This window comes from Oryctolagus cuniculus, chromosome X, assembly GCF_051225735.1.
Source record: "Oryctolagus cuniculus isolate XC-2025 breed Fujian yellow rabbit chromosome X, ASM5122573v1, whole genome shotgun sequence".
Classification (NCBI taxonomy): domain Eukaryota; kingdom Metazoa; phylum Chordata; class Mammalia; order Lagomorpha; family Leporidae; genus Oryctolagus; species Oryctolagus cuniculus.
The window spans coordinates 128790343-128808190 of NC_142888.1; the positions used below are offsets into that span (position 1 = coordinate 128790343).

At 49.1% G+C, this 17848-nt stretch overlaps 1 protein-coding gene across 13 annotated transcripts in view; it reads left to right on the forward strand.

The window, feature by feature from the left end:
* Positions 1–17848, forward strand: part of MAMLD1 (mastermind like domain containing 1) — a 137870-nt gene that overhangs the window by 93879 nt on the left and 26143 nt on the right. For 8 of the 13 annotated variants that reach the window (XM_089323691.1, XM_008275037.5, XM_089323694.1 and 5 more), the window contains 2 exons: positions 6165–7889; positions 9936–10058. In XM_089323691.1, the coding sequence (XP_089179817.1) occupies positions 6165–7889; positions 9936–10058 (1848 nt within the window). The remainder of the gene's footprint in view (positions 1–6164; positions 7890–9935; positions 10059–17848) is intronic. The other 5 variants (XM_051833868.3, XM_089323693.1, XM_089323696.1 and 2 more) reach the window with 2 other exon arrangements.

A 17848-nucleotide genomic window follows, 5' to 3' on the forward strand; every position in this document is an offset into this window, starting at 1 on the left:
TGTCAGGTCAACCCCGTAAGGCCGAGGCCCACTCCCACCCTTATGTGTCAGAGAGCAAGTGGCGTCCCAACATGAGGCAGTGGGGCAGCTTGAGGACCCAGAGCCTAGAGAACCACATTGATAATGATTATTGCTCTGAAACGCACTGCTCCATAAGCACGGCAGAGCCTCACAATGTTGCTGTGAGGTACACAGGGAAAGCCAAGTACCCATTTCACAGAACAAGAGACTGAGGCTCAGATTCACACAATCACACAAAAAATGGAGGAGCTAGGTGTTAAATGCCAGTCTGTTTTTATAAAAAAACTTTTATTTAATAAATATAAATTTCGAAAGTATAATTTTTGGATTACAGTGGCTTTTCCCCCTGATAACCACCCTCCCACCTGCAACCATCCCATCTCCCACTCCCTCTCCCATTCCATTCAAATCAGGATTCATTTTCAATTATCTTTATATACAGAAGATCAACTTAGTATATACTAAGTAAAGATTTTGACAGTTCACACCCACACAGACATACAAAGTATAGAGTACTGTTTGAAGACTAGTTTTACCATTAATTTGCATAGTACAACACATTAAGGACAGAGGTCCTACATGGGGAGTAAGTGCACAGTGACTCCTGTTGTTGATTTAAAACACCAGTCTTTTGATATCTATTTCCAGTCTTTCCTCCATTCTAGCCGGCCCCTACCTCTGTAGAGCACCAAGCATGCCATCTCTGCTGGTTGAGGGGTACTTCAGGGGAACCAACAAATCCCTCTTTGTAGACCAAGATCCTTGCTTCAAATCATCCATGAACAGATATTGGTTCCTGAGACATCACTGACTCCTCCTGAAGCTGACCAGCGTTCAGGGTTCCCTGCTACTCCTAACTCCCCTGGGATTCTCCAGAGCCTCCTGTCTTGCAGTTCTGGCCATGCTGAAAGCTCTGTTTGTTCTACAGAAAGGTCAGATCCAGTTTGTTGGGATGATCTTTGGATAAACAAACATGCCAGTGACACACATGCCCAAATATAGGCACTTAAACTGTCACATGGATATTCATCTGAGTCCATGTGTATATTCAGTGTCCTCTCTCCCCCCCTCCCCCGCATGCCCAGTCCTGATATATCATTCTCTCATCTATACTAAGACCACCTCCACCATGATACTCCAAGACACCATTAGCATTTACTTCTGAAAAAGTCTACTGGAGCCGCCCTTGTCTTGAGAAGGCGAACATCACGTGTTTAGAAACCTGTAGGGGGATGTGTCATGAGATTGGATAAAGTTGTTGATGGAATATGAATGTACTTGGAAAAGAGACAAGCAGAACCAGCAAGCAAAGTGGCCTGAGCAGAGCAGGTAGAGTTACTAGTAGGGGATAAAGGGGAGACAAAATACAAGGCACAGGGCATTTTCACCTTTTTGACAGTTTTTCCTGGTGCCCTTGAGGGAATATGAGGCTCCCTGAATTGATCTTTCCTGAATACCTTTGACGTCCTGCTTTGTTTCCCAATAGGAACTGTGCATAACTTCCACTGGCCTTTTGTCAGTGTTCGTGTTATGCCTTCAGCTCGAGTGTCCAAAATTACACGTTTACAAAAGCCTTGCAGACAACTTTGGAAAGACGCATAAGTTTGGTTTTGTGTCTCCCATTTTATAGGCCTGGTCTGTATCCTTACAATCTATACTTTTTCTAAGAAATCTTGGTCCTCTGTCATTCTGGACTAAAAATGCAGAAAAGAAAGAGTTGTCATATGCCTTGGATCCAACAGAACCAGTAATAATGTTGACTTCAGCACTGAACTGGGTTCCTACCAGAAGGGTTGCCTTTGGTCATCATTTAGGGGGTGGGGAAGCCATCATATGCTTTGATTTTAATGGATGTTTATAAGGTCATGGGGATCATATTGGTAGCTTTGTCTGCCTGGTTAAGAAATGAGACTCTAGGGGCCTTGATGCATGGGGAGAAAGTGATTCGTGTCTACAAGCCACCCAGGAACCATCCCTCACTCCCTCCTCACCACCTAAAGACAGGAGTCCTGTGAGGGCTGTTGCTTAGAGCCGTGACACCAAGGGTCTAGTGTGTTGTCTCTTAACTGTGGGACTGAAAACAAATCATATCTCCGTCTGTTTTCTGTGATATGCTTCCAAGAAATCTGCCAGGGCCTGCTGCTTTCCTCATTGCCACAGTGAAGGGAAGGATCATGTGCAGCATGTGGCCTGAGCTCAGAGCTTGCTGTCCCCAAGATCATAGAGAGTGGGAAAGGGCATGTGTGTGAAGCAGGAAATTTTGTTTAGAATGATCTGGAACTTCAGTAGGTGGCATTGAAAGGGAGCATCACTCCAGAGGGGTGAACTCACTGGTCTATAGTGAGGCCCCTAAGATTGAGCCGAAAACCCCCAGCATAGGCAAGACAGAGCCTCGACAACAGCACCTGCTGGCCCAGGGGACCCAATGAAGGCAGCTGTGTGGCAGTGAGGAGGCCCTGAAGTGCACCTTTCTGTGGAGGCAATGTGAGCTGGGTCATAGATGTGCAGGCCTCACCTCACTGATGCGTGGGGAAAGCAGATGCTGTTACAGCAACACCGAGCACTCCTGTGTGACACAGCCACCTTTCCGTGGATTGACTAGTGTTCTCACTGCTCAGCCAGACTGCTGCAGGGAAGTGTTGCAAGTTCTCACCTCGAAATCCACAGCATGGAGCTGCATGGCCTCTGCCAAGGTAGTGGTTCATTGAGATCCATTGAGAAAGGATGGTGAGGAAGGGACTCTGTTTGAGACAGCAGTGTCAGTCCACTCTCCTGCCCCAGCCCTGGAGACAGCAAGGGGAACTTGCCCTGCTCAGTAGGCAGCGTCCTGAAATATCCAGTGTGATGAGCATTGGTGGCTGTCCAGCAGTAGAACTGGCCTAGGAAAGGGGCACCTGCTGTAGCAAATCAGTTCCACCAGTCATGGGACATCACCTGGGCCCCTGAGTGAGAGTTCTGGGGTGTGTTTTCTTGTGGAGGGCCCATCAGTTTCTGGAATTAGAATTGACTGAGGATCATTTGCATGGATACGGTTGGTGGGCGCCTGCATACAAGCTGTCGTTTAGGAGAGTTGCAACAGCCTGTCCTTTGCCAATGGCCGCTAATATCACCTGTAGCATCTAATGGCCATGCTCTGCTTTTCTCACCCTCTGCCACCTTAGCCCCAGCCAGTTCATGACAGACCAGCAGTTACAGAATATGTCAGCAAATTTCAAAGACTCACCCCTTACACTTCCAGCCCTCTTCTTTCTCCCACCGCTACCCTACCCTTCAGCTGTCTGATTTTAGGTAGACCTCATTATCATTAGACCTGTCTTGCAGTTCATGATATCATAAACAACATTTGGGCACTATCATTGCCAGCCCAGACTCCCTGCTGGAAATTCTTATGTAAAACCCATGCTTGCTCAGTCCTAATTGAAATCCATTTTCATTTGGGACTGGCACTGTGGTGCAGTGGGTTAAAAGCCCAAGCCTACAGTGCCGACATCCCATAGGGGTGCCAGTTTGAGTCCTGGCTACTCCATTTCTGAACCACCTCTCTGCTATGGCCTGGGAAAACAGCAGAAGATGGCCCAAGTGCTTCCACCCCTGCACCCACATGGGAGACTGAGAAAAAGCTCCTGGCTCCTGGCTTTGGATTGGCTCAGCTCCAGCCATTGCAGCCATCTGGGGAGTGAACCAGTGGATGGAAGACCTCTCTATCTCTGTCTCTACCTCTCTCTGTAACTCTGTCTTTCAGATAAATTTTTTTAAAAAATACATACATTTTCATTTGTAATGTTTTGTATTACTTTGGGTTCTTTGGAAGAATATAGAAGAGAAGTTCAAATTTCAGTTAGGGACCCAGTGACTTGTTTGTGAGCTGCTCTGTAATTGATTGCATAGATGGTTAAGCTCCCTGCTTGCTGCGTTGTTTTTGTCCACTTGTCCATTGATTCATTCAGTTACTGTTTACTAAGCACCTGCTGGAGCCAAATACTGAGTGGCCTGCTCCCAGGCCAACTAGGGGACACCATGGGTTCTGTGTCCCGCCTGGTTCCTGGATGGTGACGTAAGCACAGAAGACTGGCTAGCCCTTGTCTTGTGCCTCTACCCCACCCCAGCCCATTCCTGCCTGACCTGGCATATTCAGACCTCAGGTAAATTTGGTGGCAGAGCTGTCTCTTAAAGTGTCCTTATTCAAGTTCTAGGTATATAAAAACAGTCAGAGAAGTTTGTAAGTTCTCTCAGTCAACATGGTGAGAGGGGGATAATGCAGTGTGCTGCCACTGGGGTAGATAAAAGAAGCTGAGTGGTCATGGCAGAGTCCTGCCTCTGGATTGGACTTCTCACCCTGTGACTGAACAACTCTGGGTGAGCCTTGCCCCCCTTGGGCCCCAGGGTCCCTGTCATTAATAGGAGGGCATTCAGTTCCCAGGACCCTTGCAGAATTGCCTTTTAGGCGCTACCAGACACCACACAGTCTGCCCCATTTCACTCAATGGCCAGAGCAGCAGCATGAGATAAGACCTGGAATTCCACTCCTTTTACCCATGAAGAAGCTGGATTCAGAGAAGTTAAGTGGCAAGGCCAAGACTTAGTTGCATCTGCCTTGGGCCCAGGCCCCATGCCAGCCTGCCTCCACTCATGCTCTGGGCCAGTGCTTTTCAACCTGCCTGCCCATTTAGAATCAGCCATAAAACTGTATAAACTCTTGACATGTCAGCCTCACCCTGAGAGAGACTAAGACAATTGATTTGTGGTGGGAGGGCCTGGATAGCTGGATGTTTCTAAGTGATTCTGATGTACAGCAAAGCCTAAGATACAGTCCTGCGGGATCTACTTTGATGCTCACTGGGCCATCGGAGTCATGACCCCTGGTGCTAGCAACAGCCCCACACATGCCTTGCCCTCCCATTGAGCTACAAGTTCATGAAACCAGAAAGGCCAAACATGAACAGCATAGGAGCAGTGCTGTGTGTCCTAGGAGACCTCAAAAGCTGAAAAAGGTCTCTTATGCAAAGCAACCCTTTAAGAGAATTTCATCTGTTCACCTGTCAGCATTCAGGGGAATTCCAAGTTCCTCTCTTCCTTTCCTTACTGTGATCATTTCCATACATTTTCCTGCACCCAAACCCTTTGCACCTTTGCCTGTTGACATGCAAGTCGTGATCAACATGACAGTCACGACCATATGTGTATGAAGCTGTGAAAGAGTGCGAAACACGGCATCACTTGGTTCCCAAGCTTTGCTTTCATAAATGGTGGGCAGCTCTCCCAAGGTGCAGATCCCACACTGGGGCCTTTTCCTGTTGTTGATATCTCTGCAACCTGAGGATGCATCTGCAGAGAGGAATTTCTTATTTAGACGACTTTAGACTTTTTTTTGGCATTACGAGCTCCTCTCCTTAAAAACAAATAAGCAATACAGACCTGTAGAGAATAGAAAGCGAATTTTCAGTCATCCCCAAAAGGTGAGTGCTCCAAATCATTGTATATAGGTCCTTCCAAGTTATTTTTGTATGCACACAAGCAGTGTGTGTGTGTGTGTGTGTGTAAAACTAAATAGAACCACATCTGTGATGCCTACAATGACTATTTTGAAACTGGTACGTTTCCCTAAATAATCTATCAGACAGCTGCCCCAAAGAACACACCCAGGTCAGCTTCATTCCTGTAGTCGTATTCTATTTTATCATCGCAGCTTGGTGCATTTTAACCAAGACAGAGAGACAACCTAACAGTTCAATGTCTATGTTACGGCTTTCCTTTTTTAAAATTGTGGTATCTGTACACAGGTGGGAGTAGAAAATATTGAGTCACTTCAGATTTGTTCTCAAATGCCTGCTTTTGGCAGCACAGTGGTTTTAGTGGTGTGTGCATGGTTTGCTTGAACTCTCCTTTCAGTAAGCAAAGAATACTCTTTGCATGACTATACAGACAGCATAATGCCTAATTTGAAATGAAACAAGACAGTTTAAATGAAAAGCACCAACAAAGAAACAGCATTATGCTTCCAAAAATAAACTATTTTACGGTTTTGACGACTGTGAGTCTTTAAAGCAGGAGATCCATTTTACCTTGCCGATTTCCTGTTCGTTCACTGTATAAAAATTCCTCTCTCTCTCTCTCTTTCTCTCTCTTTCATTCTTCTTTTTCAGTCACAGGGAGCCATTAAAAGGAGGCAAGAAAGAGATCACTTCCAGTTTCCAGGCATGGCTGATGGAGGTTATCCTAATAAGATTAAGAGGCCCTGCCTTGAAGATGTCACCCTTTCTGTGGGCTCAGGAGGCCATCCTAGTACTTCCTGTGCAGAGCTGCAGATGCCTCCGTTAACAATGAACCCTAGCCCTGAGACTATGGGAGTAGCTGGCCACTCCTTACTACCTGAGAATAACCCTATGAATGGCAGTGTTATGGATGCCCCATTTGTGGTGCCACCAACTACGGAGATGGGGGTGAAAGGGCCCACTGTCCCTTACTATGAGAAAGTCAACAGCACTCCAGCTGTGGACCAGGAACTTCAAGAACTACTGGAGGAACTAACGAAAATTCAGGAGCCTTCTCCGAGTGAGCTAGATCTTGAGAAGATACTGGGCAGCAAGCCAGAAGAGCCACTGGTCTTAGACAATCTACCAGCAACCCTAGGCACCACTCCCAAAATTTCAGTCCACCACATGCCACACATGGAGAGCCTGGGTTCCAGCAAGGAGTTTGCTTCTAGCTGCAGCCAAGTCACTGGTGCGCCCTTTCCAATCCCGCCCTCCTCCACAGGGGTCAGCTATTCGATTCCTTCCAGTCGTAAGCAGATGGTCTCACCCAGTTCCTCGACAGCGCAGGCCAAGAACCAGGGCCAGGCCATGCTCCCTGTTAGTCTGCCGCCCCTACCAGCGCCCCAGTGGCATCATGCCCACCAGCTGAAGGCGCTGGCAGCCAGCAAGCAGGGATCTGCTACAAAGCATCAAGGGTCCTCCCCTACGTGGTCTGGCCTGCCTCCTCCAGGCATCTCCCCACCTTACCGCCCAGTCCCAACGCCACACCCACCACCGCCTCCACCTCCGCCTGCATTCAGCCCTCAGAGCCTCATGGTGTCGTGCATGGCACCCCACAGCTTGCCGGGTAGCAGCCTGCAAGGCTCTCCCAATGCCTTACTCTCCAGCATGGCACCCAACAGCAGTGGTGCCCTGGGGCCTGCCTTGCCCTATGCTACTGAGAAGCTCCCCAGCACGGCTCTCAGTCAGCAGTCGCAGTTCAGCCCACAGAGCTCCATTCTCGCCAACCTGGTGTCATCGACCATCAAAAGCCCTCAGGGACACCTGATGTCTGCTCTGCCCACCAACACCCCAGGCCCATCCCCACCCTATCGCCCAGAGAAGCTGGCCAGCCCAGGCTTGCCGCAGCAGTCCTTCACGCCACAGTGCTCCCGGATCCGGAGCCTGACACCCACCAGCCATCTGCCGAGCCAGCAGCCGCCAGCCAACCCCATCTTTAAGCCTGTGACCAGCAGCTCATCCAAAACCCTGAACGTGGGCATGCAGCAAGGGATGGTCAGCGCCAGCCCGGCAGCCCCCGAGCCATTCACTTTCGGCAACACCAAGCCCTTGTCCCACTTTGTCTCTGAGCCAGGCCCCCAGAAGGTACCCCCCATGCCTGCCACCTCCAGGCAGCCTTCCCTGCTCCACTACCTGCCCCAGACAACAGCAGCACAGGCCTCTGCTGTCACTGCCTCCTCCAGCACCACTGTTACCTTGCAGCCGCAGCCGCAGCCGCAGCCGCCGCCGCCGCCACCTGACTCCTCTCCATTCCTGCTGCGGCAGGTGGTGCAGCAGCCACAGCGCTTTCGGCGCTCAGTGGCTGCAGACTCCGTGCCTGCTCTGCCCACACAGGTAAGACAACCTCGCATCCCGGGAGGCCCTTTGTTTTAGAATGAAAACTGCGTTGTATGCTATCACCACCTGGCTTTGGAGGGCAAAGCCAGTTGTGGTCTCCTCTGAGATTGGACTTGATTCTGGAAAAGTCTATGTATGTGAAAGCACAGTGTTCCATGCCTGTCCGGATCACCTAACTCCCCTGGGAGGAAAGCTGCACCCATGAGGTATCCCCAGGGGTTCAGCCAGGGGGACAAGTCAGAACTGCATGGCACTCAGTCATCCTGCCAGGACCAAGTGGCGAGACTAGCACAGGCTTCGTAAGACACAGGAAACTGCTGCGAAGCATTCCCATCTGGTCTCTGCTGCCAGCAGGCTGGACCCTGAGCCTTGTAGCACACTCGCACAGCCGCCTAGCATGCCGTTCACCTCTGTGCTGCACTGAGGCAGGTCCCGAGAAGAAAAAAAGAAGTGCTTCTTAGATGATCGCTCTTAGCTCCACCTTACAAACAAAGCCCGAGAGGCTCAGTGTCGCAGTGACTTGCCCAGAGTCACACAGTTAGCCAGGGCCACAGCAGGGACTTCACACCAGGCAGTCTCACTCCAGAGCCTGTGCTCATCCCCAGATCCCTTCTGACTTCTGCTTCTTCATCCCCTCTGGCTTTTTCATCGCTCAAGGCAGCCGATTCTCTGGGCGAAGTCTGTGGCCATTCCCACTTCTCACGGTTCTGATCGCTACCTGTCTTCTTTAACTACTGCTGCATAACAAAACCCAAACATCAGCTTCAGCCCACATGTATGTGACCTTGCAGTTTCTGTGAGTCCAGAGTCCTGGCATGGCGTAGCCAGCTCTTCTGGCTCAGGAGCTCTCATAAGGCTGCAGTCGCTCCCTGACTCCAAGGGAGGCCCGGCTCCCAAGCCCTCTCACGTGGATGGTTGGCAGGAAGCAATTGCTTGCAGGTTGCTGGGAGGAGGCCTCAGTTCCTCATGCAATGCTGACCACATGGCCTCATCGTAGAACATCTCAGTACAAAGCAGCTGGCTTCATCCAAGTGAGCAAGAGAAAGTGTTCCACCAAGGCAGGGCTGAGGCACGGAGTGCCAGCAAGTCAGAAATCACAGGCTTTCTGCCTAGTCTGCAAAACAGCATCCCACCACGTTTGCTGGATTCTGTTCAGTAGATGTCAGCCAGAGAGCAGTACCTGAAGATGTGAGCACCAGGAGGCAGGGCTCTGCAGGGGGCCATGTCAAGTGTCTGCCTGCACAGAATACTGGTGGTCATATCACTCCTTTCCTTTGCTCTCCTCCCTGCCCAAATTCAGGCCCTCTTCCTTCTTTATCTGAGCTCATACAGTTGACCCCTAACTGGTTTCCACCAACAAACCATCCAAAACTCCAAGACTTGCCTCGCTAAGACAGTGATCCGATCATGTTGCCCATTGGCTCGGAAACTCTCATAGGCCCCACCAACCTCCTCACGCTCTGTCCATCAATCCCTGCCTTGCACTTCATTTCTATACCCTTAAAGTGCTTGCAGCATGTGGCCCATTGTGTGTGGCTTCGCCTTTGCTCCTGCCACTGCCTATGCCTGGCCTTCCCTCCCTCCTTTTTCTAACTCCTGAAGCTCCTCCAGGCTCAGGCACCACCTGCTCCCAGAAACTTTCCCCTGACCATCCTAGGGGCTTCTCTTTCCTGCTGTGCTTCTCTTTCTCCTGTGGAGGAGATGTCTGGAAAATGCTTGGCCCAGCACCTGGTACACGGAAAGCACGTGTGTCAGGTGCTGACTTCTTATTCGAGGGCCCTATAGGAGTGTGACCATGGCAACCCCCAGGGGATAGACATCATTTCTTTTCCATCCAAGTACCAGGGAACCTCAGCGGATAGCATGCTTGACACTCGGTGATTGGTCATTTGATGGATGTATACAGCAAACAGAGCTCCTGGGGGTGGGGGTGCTGGGGTGAGTGGCCGGGAGACAAACAAACCAGGACAGAGCAGGCAGGCCACCTCGGGGTGTGGGCCCTTGTCTGCAGTTCAGGAGCACTTTGGTTTGATTCTATTATAGGGCTGTTCCCAACAGTTTACATGGACTTCTGCAGCTAGCTCGGTGGAGCACCAGCATCAACACTGGAACTCTTTCACTAGCAGGCAAGAACCTCAGCCTGGAGACCTGTCAACACCTAACATTGTGAGCTTTCTGTTTTGTTTTGTTTCATCTTCAAATGGGTACATTCGTAGTCTCACTGTGCTGCACCAGAGCCACATTAGTTGCTCAGAGGGAGAAAGCTTAACGATTGGGGTCACGAAAACCACAGCCAGCCAATTACCTGGGGCGGGGGGGGGGGGGGGTGGTTAGAGAAAGAGCAAGGCCAGAAGCATGGTAAGGGCTTCATGGGATCTCCGCCAACAGACAGGATGCCACTGCCGGCAAGTGCTGCCTTCCCAGCCAGTGCTAGCCTGCGCCCAGGGGACTCAGTATTCAACTGCCTTTTCACAGTGATATCCTCAGGGGTAGGGGCTGTTATCATTGCCTTTAATGTTGAGAAGAAAGGCACAGAGAAGTCACCACAGCTGCCTGCAGTCACACAGCAAGTCAGCGCCAGAGCAGGGAGTCCTGCTACTCCTACTTCCTTGCATGGAGCGCTGCCCGCAGAACTTTCTATTCCTACCTTAGGCTCTTTACTGCTTCTTTCTCTGCAGAGTGACGGTGGTGAGAGGTTGTTTGAGGAGTAAATGTGTGAATACATCTAAAGAGCTTTGGACAGGGCTTGGCACACTGGGTTTGCTCTCACAATGACTGTAGCTGCTGACCCTGAGCCCAGGCCTGTCTTCTGGGGCTACAGAGATCTGTCTGTTCAAAGCCAGGAGCTGTGTCAACACAGGACATGAGCAGCATCCTCTCCAGACCTCTTTTCTGCCATGCCATGAGGGTAGCAACAGTTGTAGGGCCTGTGAGGTCTGCGGGCTCTTCCTGTTCTAGACCTTGCCCCTCCCAGACAACTCCCAGCCTGGTAGAAAAGGGAGCAGGGCCACGTTCACATTGCAGGCTGGAACTCTCAGCTCTCATAACACCCTGTCCCCAACAGTCAGTTCTCTACATGGCTGACCAAGCCACTAAGCTCTGCTCCCTTCTCACAGCCTCTCTCTGTGAGCTCTAAGGCATAAGAACTCGGCTCTGGGGTGAGAATACAAGCTAGAAAGAGGTGAATATTTGCGGCAAGAGCTGATAACCCTGTGGCAGGACAGGTAGCTGCCCCAAGGTGGAGCCATGCAAGCAGGGCCATGGCACTTCCTGTGAATGAGTGTGGCTACCATGGAAACACTGGATGTTTATTCGAATCTGGAGCTTAGTTTGATAAAGGAATAGTTTCTAAATGTGAAATGAGATGCAAACTCTTGTATAAGCAGAAATGCCAAATCCAGCTGTCTACAGGAGCTTGTGGTTATTTGCAGAGTAGTATTTCTCAAGTTGTAGGATTTCATTTTTACCAGATGTGTGGATGATCAAATTTCAATGGAATGTTTGCTTCCTCTTAAGGTAAAAGGTAAATGCCACCAGGCTTCCAGGTGGCAGTTCACCATGGTAGGTTGGGCAAGGACAGTGGAGGCAGACTGATCTGAGGTTCAAGTCTGGTCGTGGACGCTGACTGAGATGGTGCCATGAATAAAGTTGGTTACCCTCTTTGAGCGTCCACTGACAACGAGGAAGGACCAATTCCTATGGCATAAGGCACTGAGGAGACAAAGGAGATGATAACCTGAGACTGCCTAGAACAGTGCCAGGCACGTGCTGTCTGTTCAGTCAGGGCTAGTGTGGGCTTGTGACTCTGCTTCTGAAAGCCCTGCAGCCAGATGCCTTTCCAAGACTTGAGAAAGAGAATATGGTTCAAATGCCAAATATCACACAACCCTCCAGTGGAATCTGGGGCAGCATTTTGTTATTTTTGCAGCTAAATATGAATATTTCTCAAAGTGCAGGTCAAACTTTGCCCCCAAATAAAATTTGGCAACCAATTTATACAATTAAGCTGTCAGAGCTTCTTGACCTTGAACTTACAAATAAGTTCAAGTGGATCTGAAATTATTAAGGGTGGGACCTTGAACTCTTTTTGGTGTCGTGGCATCCAGCCCTGGTTTATTAGATTTTAATGACCCCAAACCGCCTCCAGCTTATGCCCAGGCTGGTGACATATCTTAGTTTTAATGGAAGTGAGACAAAATAAATGTTGCTGCCATGAATCCAGTGCTCTTTCTTGCCCTGAAGACCACAGGGGATACCCTAGTGTGGTGCAAAACTTAGGGCTAGGACTTACCTCAATTTTATGATTAACCACTAGAGAATGGAACTAACATTTACTGAAAGACAAAAGTCCATGCAGGAGGTGGGCATGTGCTGTGGGAGAGTGAGGCTCACAAGACGCAACCTCACCGCTCCCCCCGCCCAGTGCCCTTGCTGCACATGCCTTGGAGCCCCACTGCATTTGCAGAGCTGGGAGTGCAGCTTCACGGGAAGAGGGAGTGGATGCTGGCCAGTTGGAATCAGAACAAAAAAGCCTGTAATCTGATCCTTGAGGCAGGCAGTAAGCACAGCACAGGGGGAAAGGGGCAGCTGCAGAGGAACAGACCAAGAGGCACATGATGTTGTTTTGACAAATTCTGAGAGCAGAGGAGAATCCAGCCTGCCTTGGGAAAGGCTGCATTAAGCTATTGGGAAAACTACACTTTTGACCTTCAGCAAGAAACCACCCATCCCTTTAGCTTAGGCAACAGTGAGTACCCAACAGTTGTGGAGACAGTGACCACGCCATCTGCTCTCTCCAAGGGCGGGGCCTTTGATGGAGATCTAGGAATCTCCATCTGAGGTGGAGCCTTGGGGAAGCCCCTGTCCACCCCAACCTGTGGTCCTTTCTCCTGCCCAGCAAATTGAGCCTTCCCAAGTACAGCACTCCCCGCATCCTGGCCTGAAGGGAGACAACACAGGACAGGGACACCATGGTGTTGGTAGAGGGCAAGTGCTAGAACTGGTCTCAAGTCCAAGTTCAGAGATCCCAGGCTTTTGATTACTTGGATCCAAATCCTAGGTCTGCCATGTTTTTACTTTTTCAGCCTCTCCAAACCTCCGTCCTGCCACCTGTAAAGTGGAGATACTAGTATCCCTGTCCCATTGGGGGTTCTGTGAGGATTAAATGAGGTGAAGTAAAAGCACTTGGCACACAATAATGGCCCATCAATGCTAGCTGCCACTGTTTCAGGAATGTTCTAGAAACTTGCAATACTAATAACCCAACAGAATGAGTCTTGATTGCATACGGGTTCCTCTTTGACTCCCAAGAAAGGGCAGCAGACTTGGAGAGGAGGAGCAGGAGGGTACTCAAGCGGGGTGCTCTCATGGCGGTAGTGTCAGGCAGGACTTTTGCTAGGTGGCCAAAGAGGTTGAAGACCCCAGAAGGGAGGAGAGTAGCTCACCAGCCCACAGCTTCCAAAAGTACCCTTGGCTAGTGGGGATGGGCCAGTGTTGGCTTCTCCTCCCTCCAAACCCAGATGGCTTACATACTAGGAGCCATATGGGTGCTGACTAACAAAGATGACCGCAGGGTAGCTTTAGGTAGGCAGGGTGAAGAAGGAGTGGCCCAGTTCTATCTGCAGCCAACTTGGATCTGACCCCAGTGGCTTATAGCAGGCCAGAGGCCACACCCCCATTTCAAGATCCAGACACAAGTCCTACCACTGCTAAAAAATGACAATGAATAGAACAAACGGTATGTACATGAATGACAGACTGAGGGCTGGACTTGTCAGTGTGCTCAGCACCAAGGCCACCAGGAGCACTGGTCTGGCTTGGCCATGGCCCTGGGGCTTGGCATTCCGTGTGGACTTTAACTGAGAAGCCACATGGATGCCATAGTGTGCAAAACAGCCATCCCAAAAAGGGAAAGGCCTCATGTCTCTTTCTCTCCCTTCCCTCCCTCTTCTCCAGCACTCACCCAACCCCTAGAGCCTCCACAAGGACGCTTTGCAGATTCCTTTTGGTTTGAACTTCCAAGGCTGCGCTAGCCTGCTTAGTAGAGCATGACCTTTTACTACTGCTGTCTCAATTAGCACTGCAAATGAAATTCCTTATGTTTGAACCACAGCCTCCCTTTGGCAACAAAAATGATCAAACCAGGTTAGTGAGGCCAAAAGAATTCCCTGTCTGGTCGAATTCACACCAGCTCAAATTTTCAACTAGATTCCACAGAGATGGCAAGTGAACCTTTCTCTATTCTTGGGATTACTCATAAGGAGTTTTAGAAAGTGATCTTGACCTTGACTCTCCTTCCTTTCGCCTCCCCCCCCCAAGAAAAATCAGATGCACTACGTGTTGTTGATGAAAGACCTGCCACCTTGGACTTACAAGTGCTTCCCTCTTTGTGAGGGTCAGGGTCGGGGGAGGGCAGCAGTGCTGGCCATGTTCAGAGAACTCTCTTTACATGTAGTCTTACACTACTTCTGAGAAGCGTCCCTCATTCCATCTCAAAGGTTTGTTTTACTGAAATGCAATAGTGGGGCTCTCTGGACAAAGCTCTGGGCTGCCTTTCAGTCAGCTGACAACTAAAGGAATTGCCAGATGATGGACAGGACGCCAGCAAGTGCAGTTACAATGAGCCTATGGGCCACGTCCATGGCTTGCCCGGTACACATCTTCCCTACTGGACATGGGACCGTTTTTCTGGATGAGCCATCTCACTTTGTTTTTAGACAGGTTCTAAATATGGGCTTGGTTTTTCCTCCTTTCTAAATTGGGGTGCAATGCACTATTTAGTTCAGGGAAACTTTGGGGAGGGGCTGCTTTAGGAGGAACCATGATTAGGCACAGCGCAGCACACATTTTGAAAACTTAGAAATGGAGATCTCAGTTTTGAGGAACTTTTGTTTTCACCTCTGTGAATTTCCAGGAAGTGCAACATCATAGGCTGTTGAATTGGAGAAATAGAACCCAGCATTTTTCAGTTTCCTTTTTGCTTTCTGAATGTCACTAATGATCCTCCACCTCAGAGCTATGCTCCTTTTTCAGAAAGTGGAAATTTAAAATGAGCTGCTTGTCAAATGCCAACCTTTTAAATGCCGATCTTTTTTTTTTCTGTCAGCAGTGTTGAAGAATGAGTGAGGTGATGCATTGCAATGCACGTGACTTCACATTGTGCCCCCAGAGTACTAAGCTGTCACTCAGTGTAGCCAACACTGAGACTTACCGAGGTGCACAAAGCCCTCCACGGCAGATGACTCAGTAACAGAGATCAATCGATGTGATTTTTTTCATTGCTTAGCAACTAGCTTCTGAAAGGCAAAGCAACAAGCATTTTCAGAAGCCTACTGTCAGTGTTTTGTTTTGTCTTGTCAGAGCATACCTGAAGAGAAACAAGGAAACTTGTTGAAGCTGAGGTGCCCACAATAAGACCTTTTAGAAAGGAAGTGCATAAGTTATTTTATAGTAGGTTAATTAAAGCAACCTTCTTATTTGTCACTGGAGGGCAAGGAAAAGAATCTCAGTTCAGTTTTCAGGGAGTAAGAGAACAGAAATAAATCATTCTATCGTGCTGCTTTAAATGGTCTCTCCTTATGAATAGATCCAAACCCCAAACACAGAACACCATATGGACTGCCAGTCCAGTTTTGCAATACAATGAATTTGAAAGTGTAATCCTCTACTACTGTTAGGCCCTCCCAAATGAAAAGTTAGCAAAAGAGAAGCAAGATCTCCAGCAGATGCAGTCACAGGGGACTTGCTCTATCCAGCTGAGTTGAGGAGTGGATGGTGGCAGAATGACAAGGAGAAGGGGGCAGAGATGTGACCCACCTAGGAGAGCAAGGGCTTGACTGCTTTCCTCTCATCTTCTTTGTGCACCCTCCCTCTCCCAGATCCATCCATGCTCCCATATCCCAGATTCATGGAGACCTTTCCTGAATCTATTTGTTCTTTTAGCCAGTTCTGTCTCTTGTGGGCTGACAAATCCCATGACCTGGGCCTGCCATGTAAAGCAACTGTGTGCTCTCACTTGACCCCTTTAGAGCTTGCTGGGGTCGGCAGAGGACAGAGGCTGTTTACAGCTAAAGCAGCCCACGCTCCAAGAGGGAGAGTTTCAGGTTTTTCCTAAGGAGCAGAAGGGGTCCCGGGTTTTGTTTGATTTCATTATTTTTCCAACAATGACAAAGGCTGCTTTTGTTTGGTTTATTGTGTTGTAGTTTTGTGGGTTTTTTTCCACTAGATAAGGGCTTATCATATTAGCTTCCCCCCATCCAAAGCAGTGAGGTTATTGAAAGCCAAAAGTAAAATAAAAACCCAAAGAGCTCACTCCACCTCACTCCGGGCTCACCTATAAGGCCATTTTGAGGCCATCACTGACTTCTGATCCCTACTGAATAACAGCATCTAAGACGGAGACTGAACTAGCTTTGTTCCGCCTCTTCAGTGTCTTTTTCCTCTGCCGCATTTGTGTTCGTCTGTTTCTGTTACTATAACGAAATACCTGAGGCAATCTCCTTATGAAGAAAAACGGTCTATTCAGCTCATAGTTTTGGAGACTGAAAGTTCAAAATCAGAGGAGGCTCCATGGGTTCAGTCTCTAGTGAGGGTCTAAGAGCAGATGGTGTCACAGAGGTGGGAGTGTGTGAGAGGCAGGAATCACGTGGAAAAACAGGAAGCCAGAGAAAGAACTCACGAAGGGGTCCCATGATAACAACTTCAGTCTCCTACTAGCCCCACGTCTTAAAGGTCCTGCTGCATTTCACATCACCAACACCTCAGACCAAGCTCCCAACACATGAACCTTTAGGGGACAAACCATAGCGCTACGTTAATCAAGTTTCGTGTGAGATTGGACCACAGAGAGTACACTTACAAACCTAGATGGTATAGGTATAGGTTGACATGACCTCTCAATGCAATTAAGAGTGCAATAAACACAATATGTATGCAGGTGCGGCTAGTATAACACAGGTACACTGACAGTACATTTGTTTCTATTATTTAAGAGCCGGTGAGACACACAGACAGACACACACACACACACACACACAGTGCTCCCATCCACTGGTTGGCTCCCTAAATGATTATCATGGGTATGTCTGGGCCAGGCCATACATAGCAGCTGGAAACTCAAGGTAGATCTGCCACATGGATGATAGGAACCTTAACTACTTGAGCCATCACCTTGTGGGGTCTGCATTAGCAGAAAGCTGAACTCAGAACAAGCAATGGTACCCATACATTTCAAAGTGGGATGCATTTTTTTAAAGATTTTATTTATTTATTTATTTGATAGCTACCGTTACAGACAGTGCGAGGGAGAGACAGAGAGAGAGAGGTCTTCCTTCCATTGGTTCATTCCCCCGATGGCTGCAACAGCCGGAGCTGCACCGATCCGAAGCCAGGAGCCAGGAGCTTCTTCCTGGTCTCCCTTGTGGGTGCAGGGGCCCAAGGACTTGGGCCATCTTCCACTGCTTTCCCAGGCTATAACAGAGAGCTGGACTGGAAGAGGAGCAGCCGTGACTAGAACCGTCGCCCATATGGGATGCCGGCAGCGCATGCCATGGAGCCGGCCCCAGGGCATGGGTGTCTTAAGCACTAGACCAAATGCCCTTTTGCGGAATTTCTAGAATGAATCAGTGGAAGGATGCAGGGGGTCATGAAGCAATGGATAAATTGCATCTCTTAGCCTTTTTAGAAAGTTAAATTCTTGAGAGTATTTCGACTATTTTAGAGTCATCACACCATAGCAGCTGGATGCACTCTTATATGCACATTTGGGGCAGAAGGGAGAACTTTGCATCAGCCTGTAGAGCCACTACATACTGACTGCGATGCGTTTTTCTGGTGCAGCTGGGCTTCATGTCTTTCCACAGCACTTGCACAACATCTGAATAAGTGTGATCTCTTCACCTTCCAACAAATATAACAATTTTGTACGTCCAGTGGTAATTTGCACTGGTCGTGCTGTG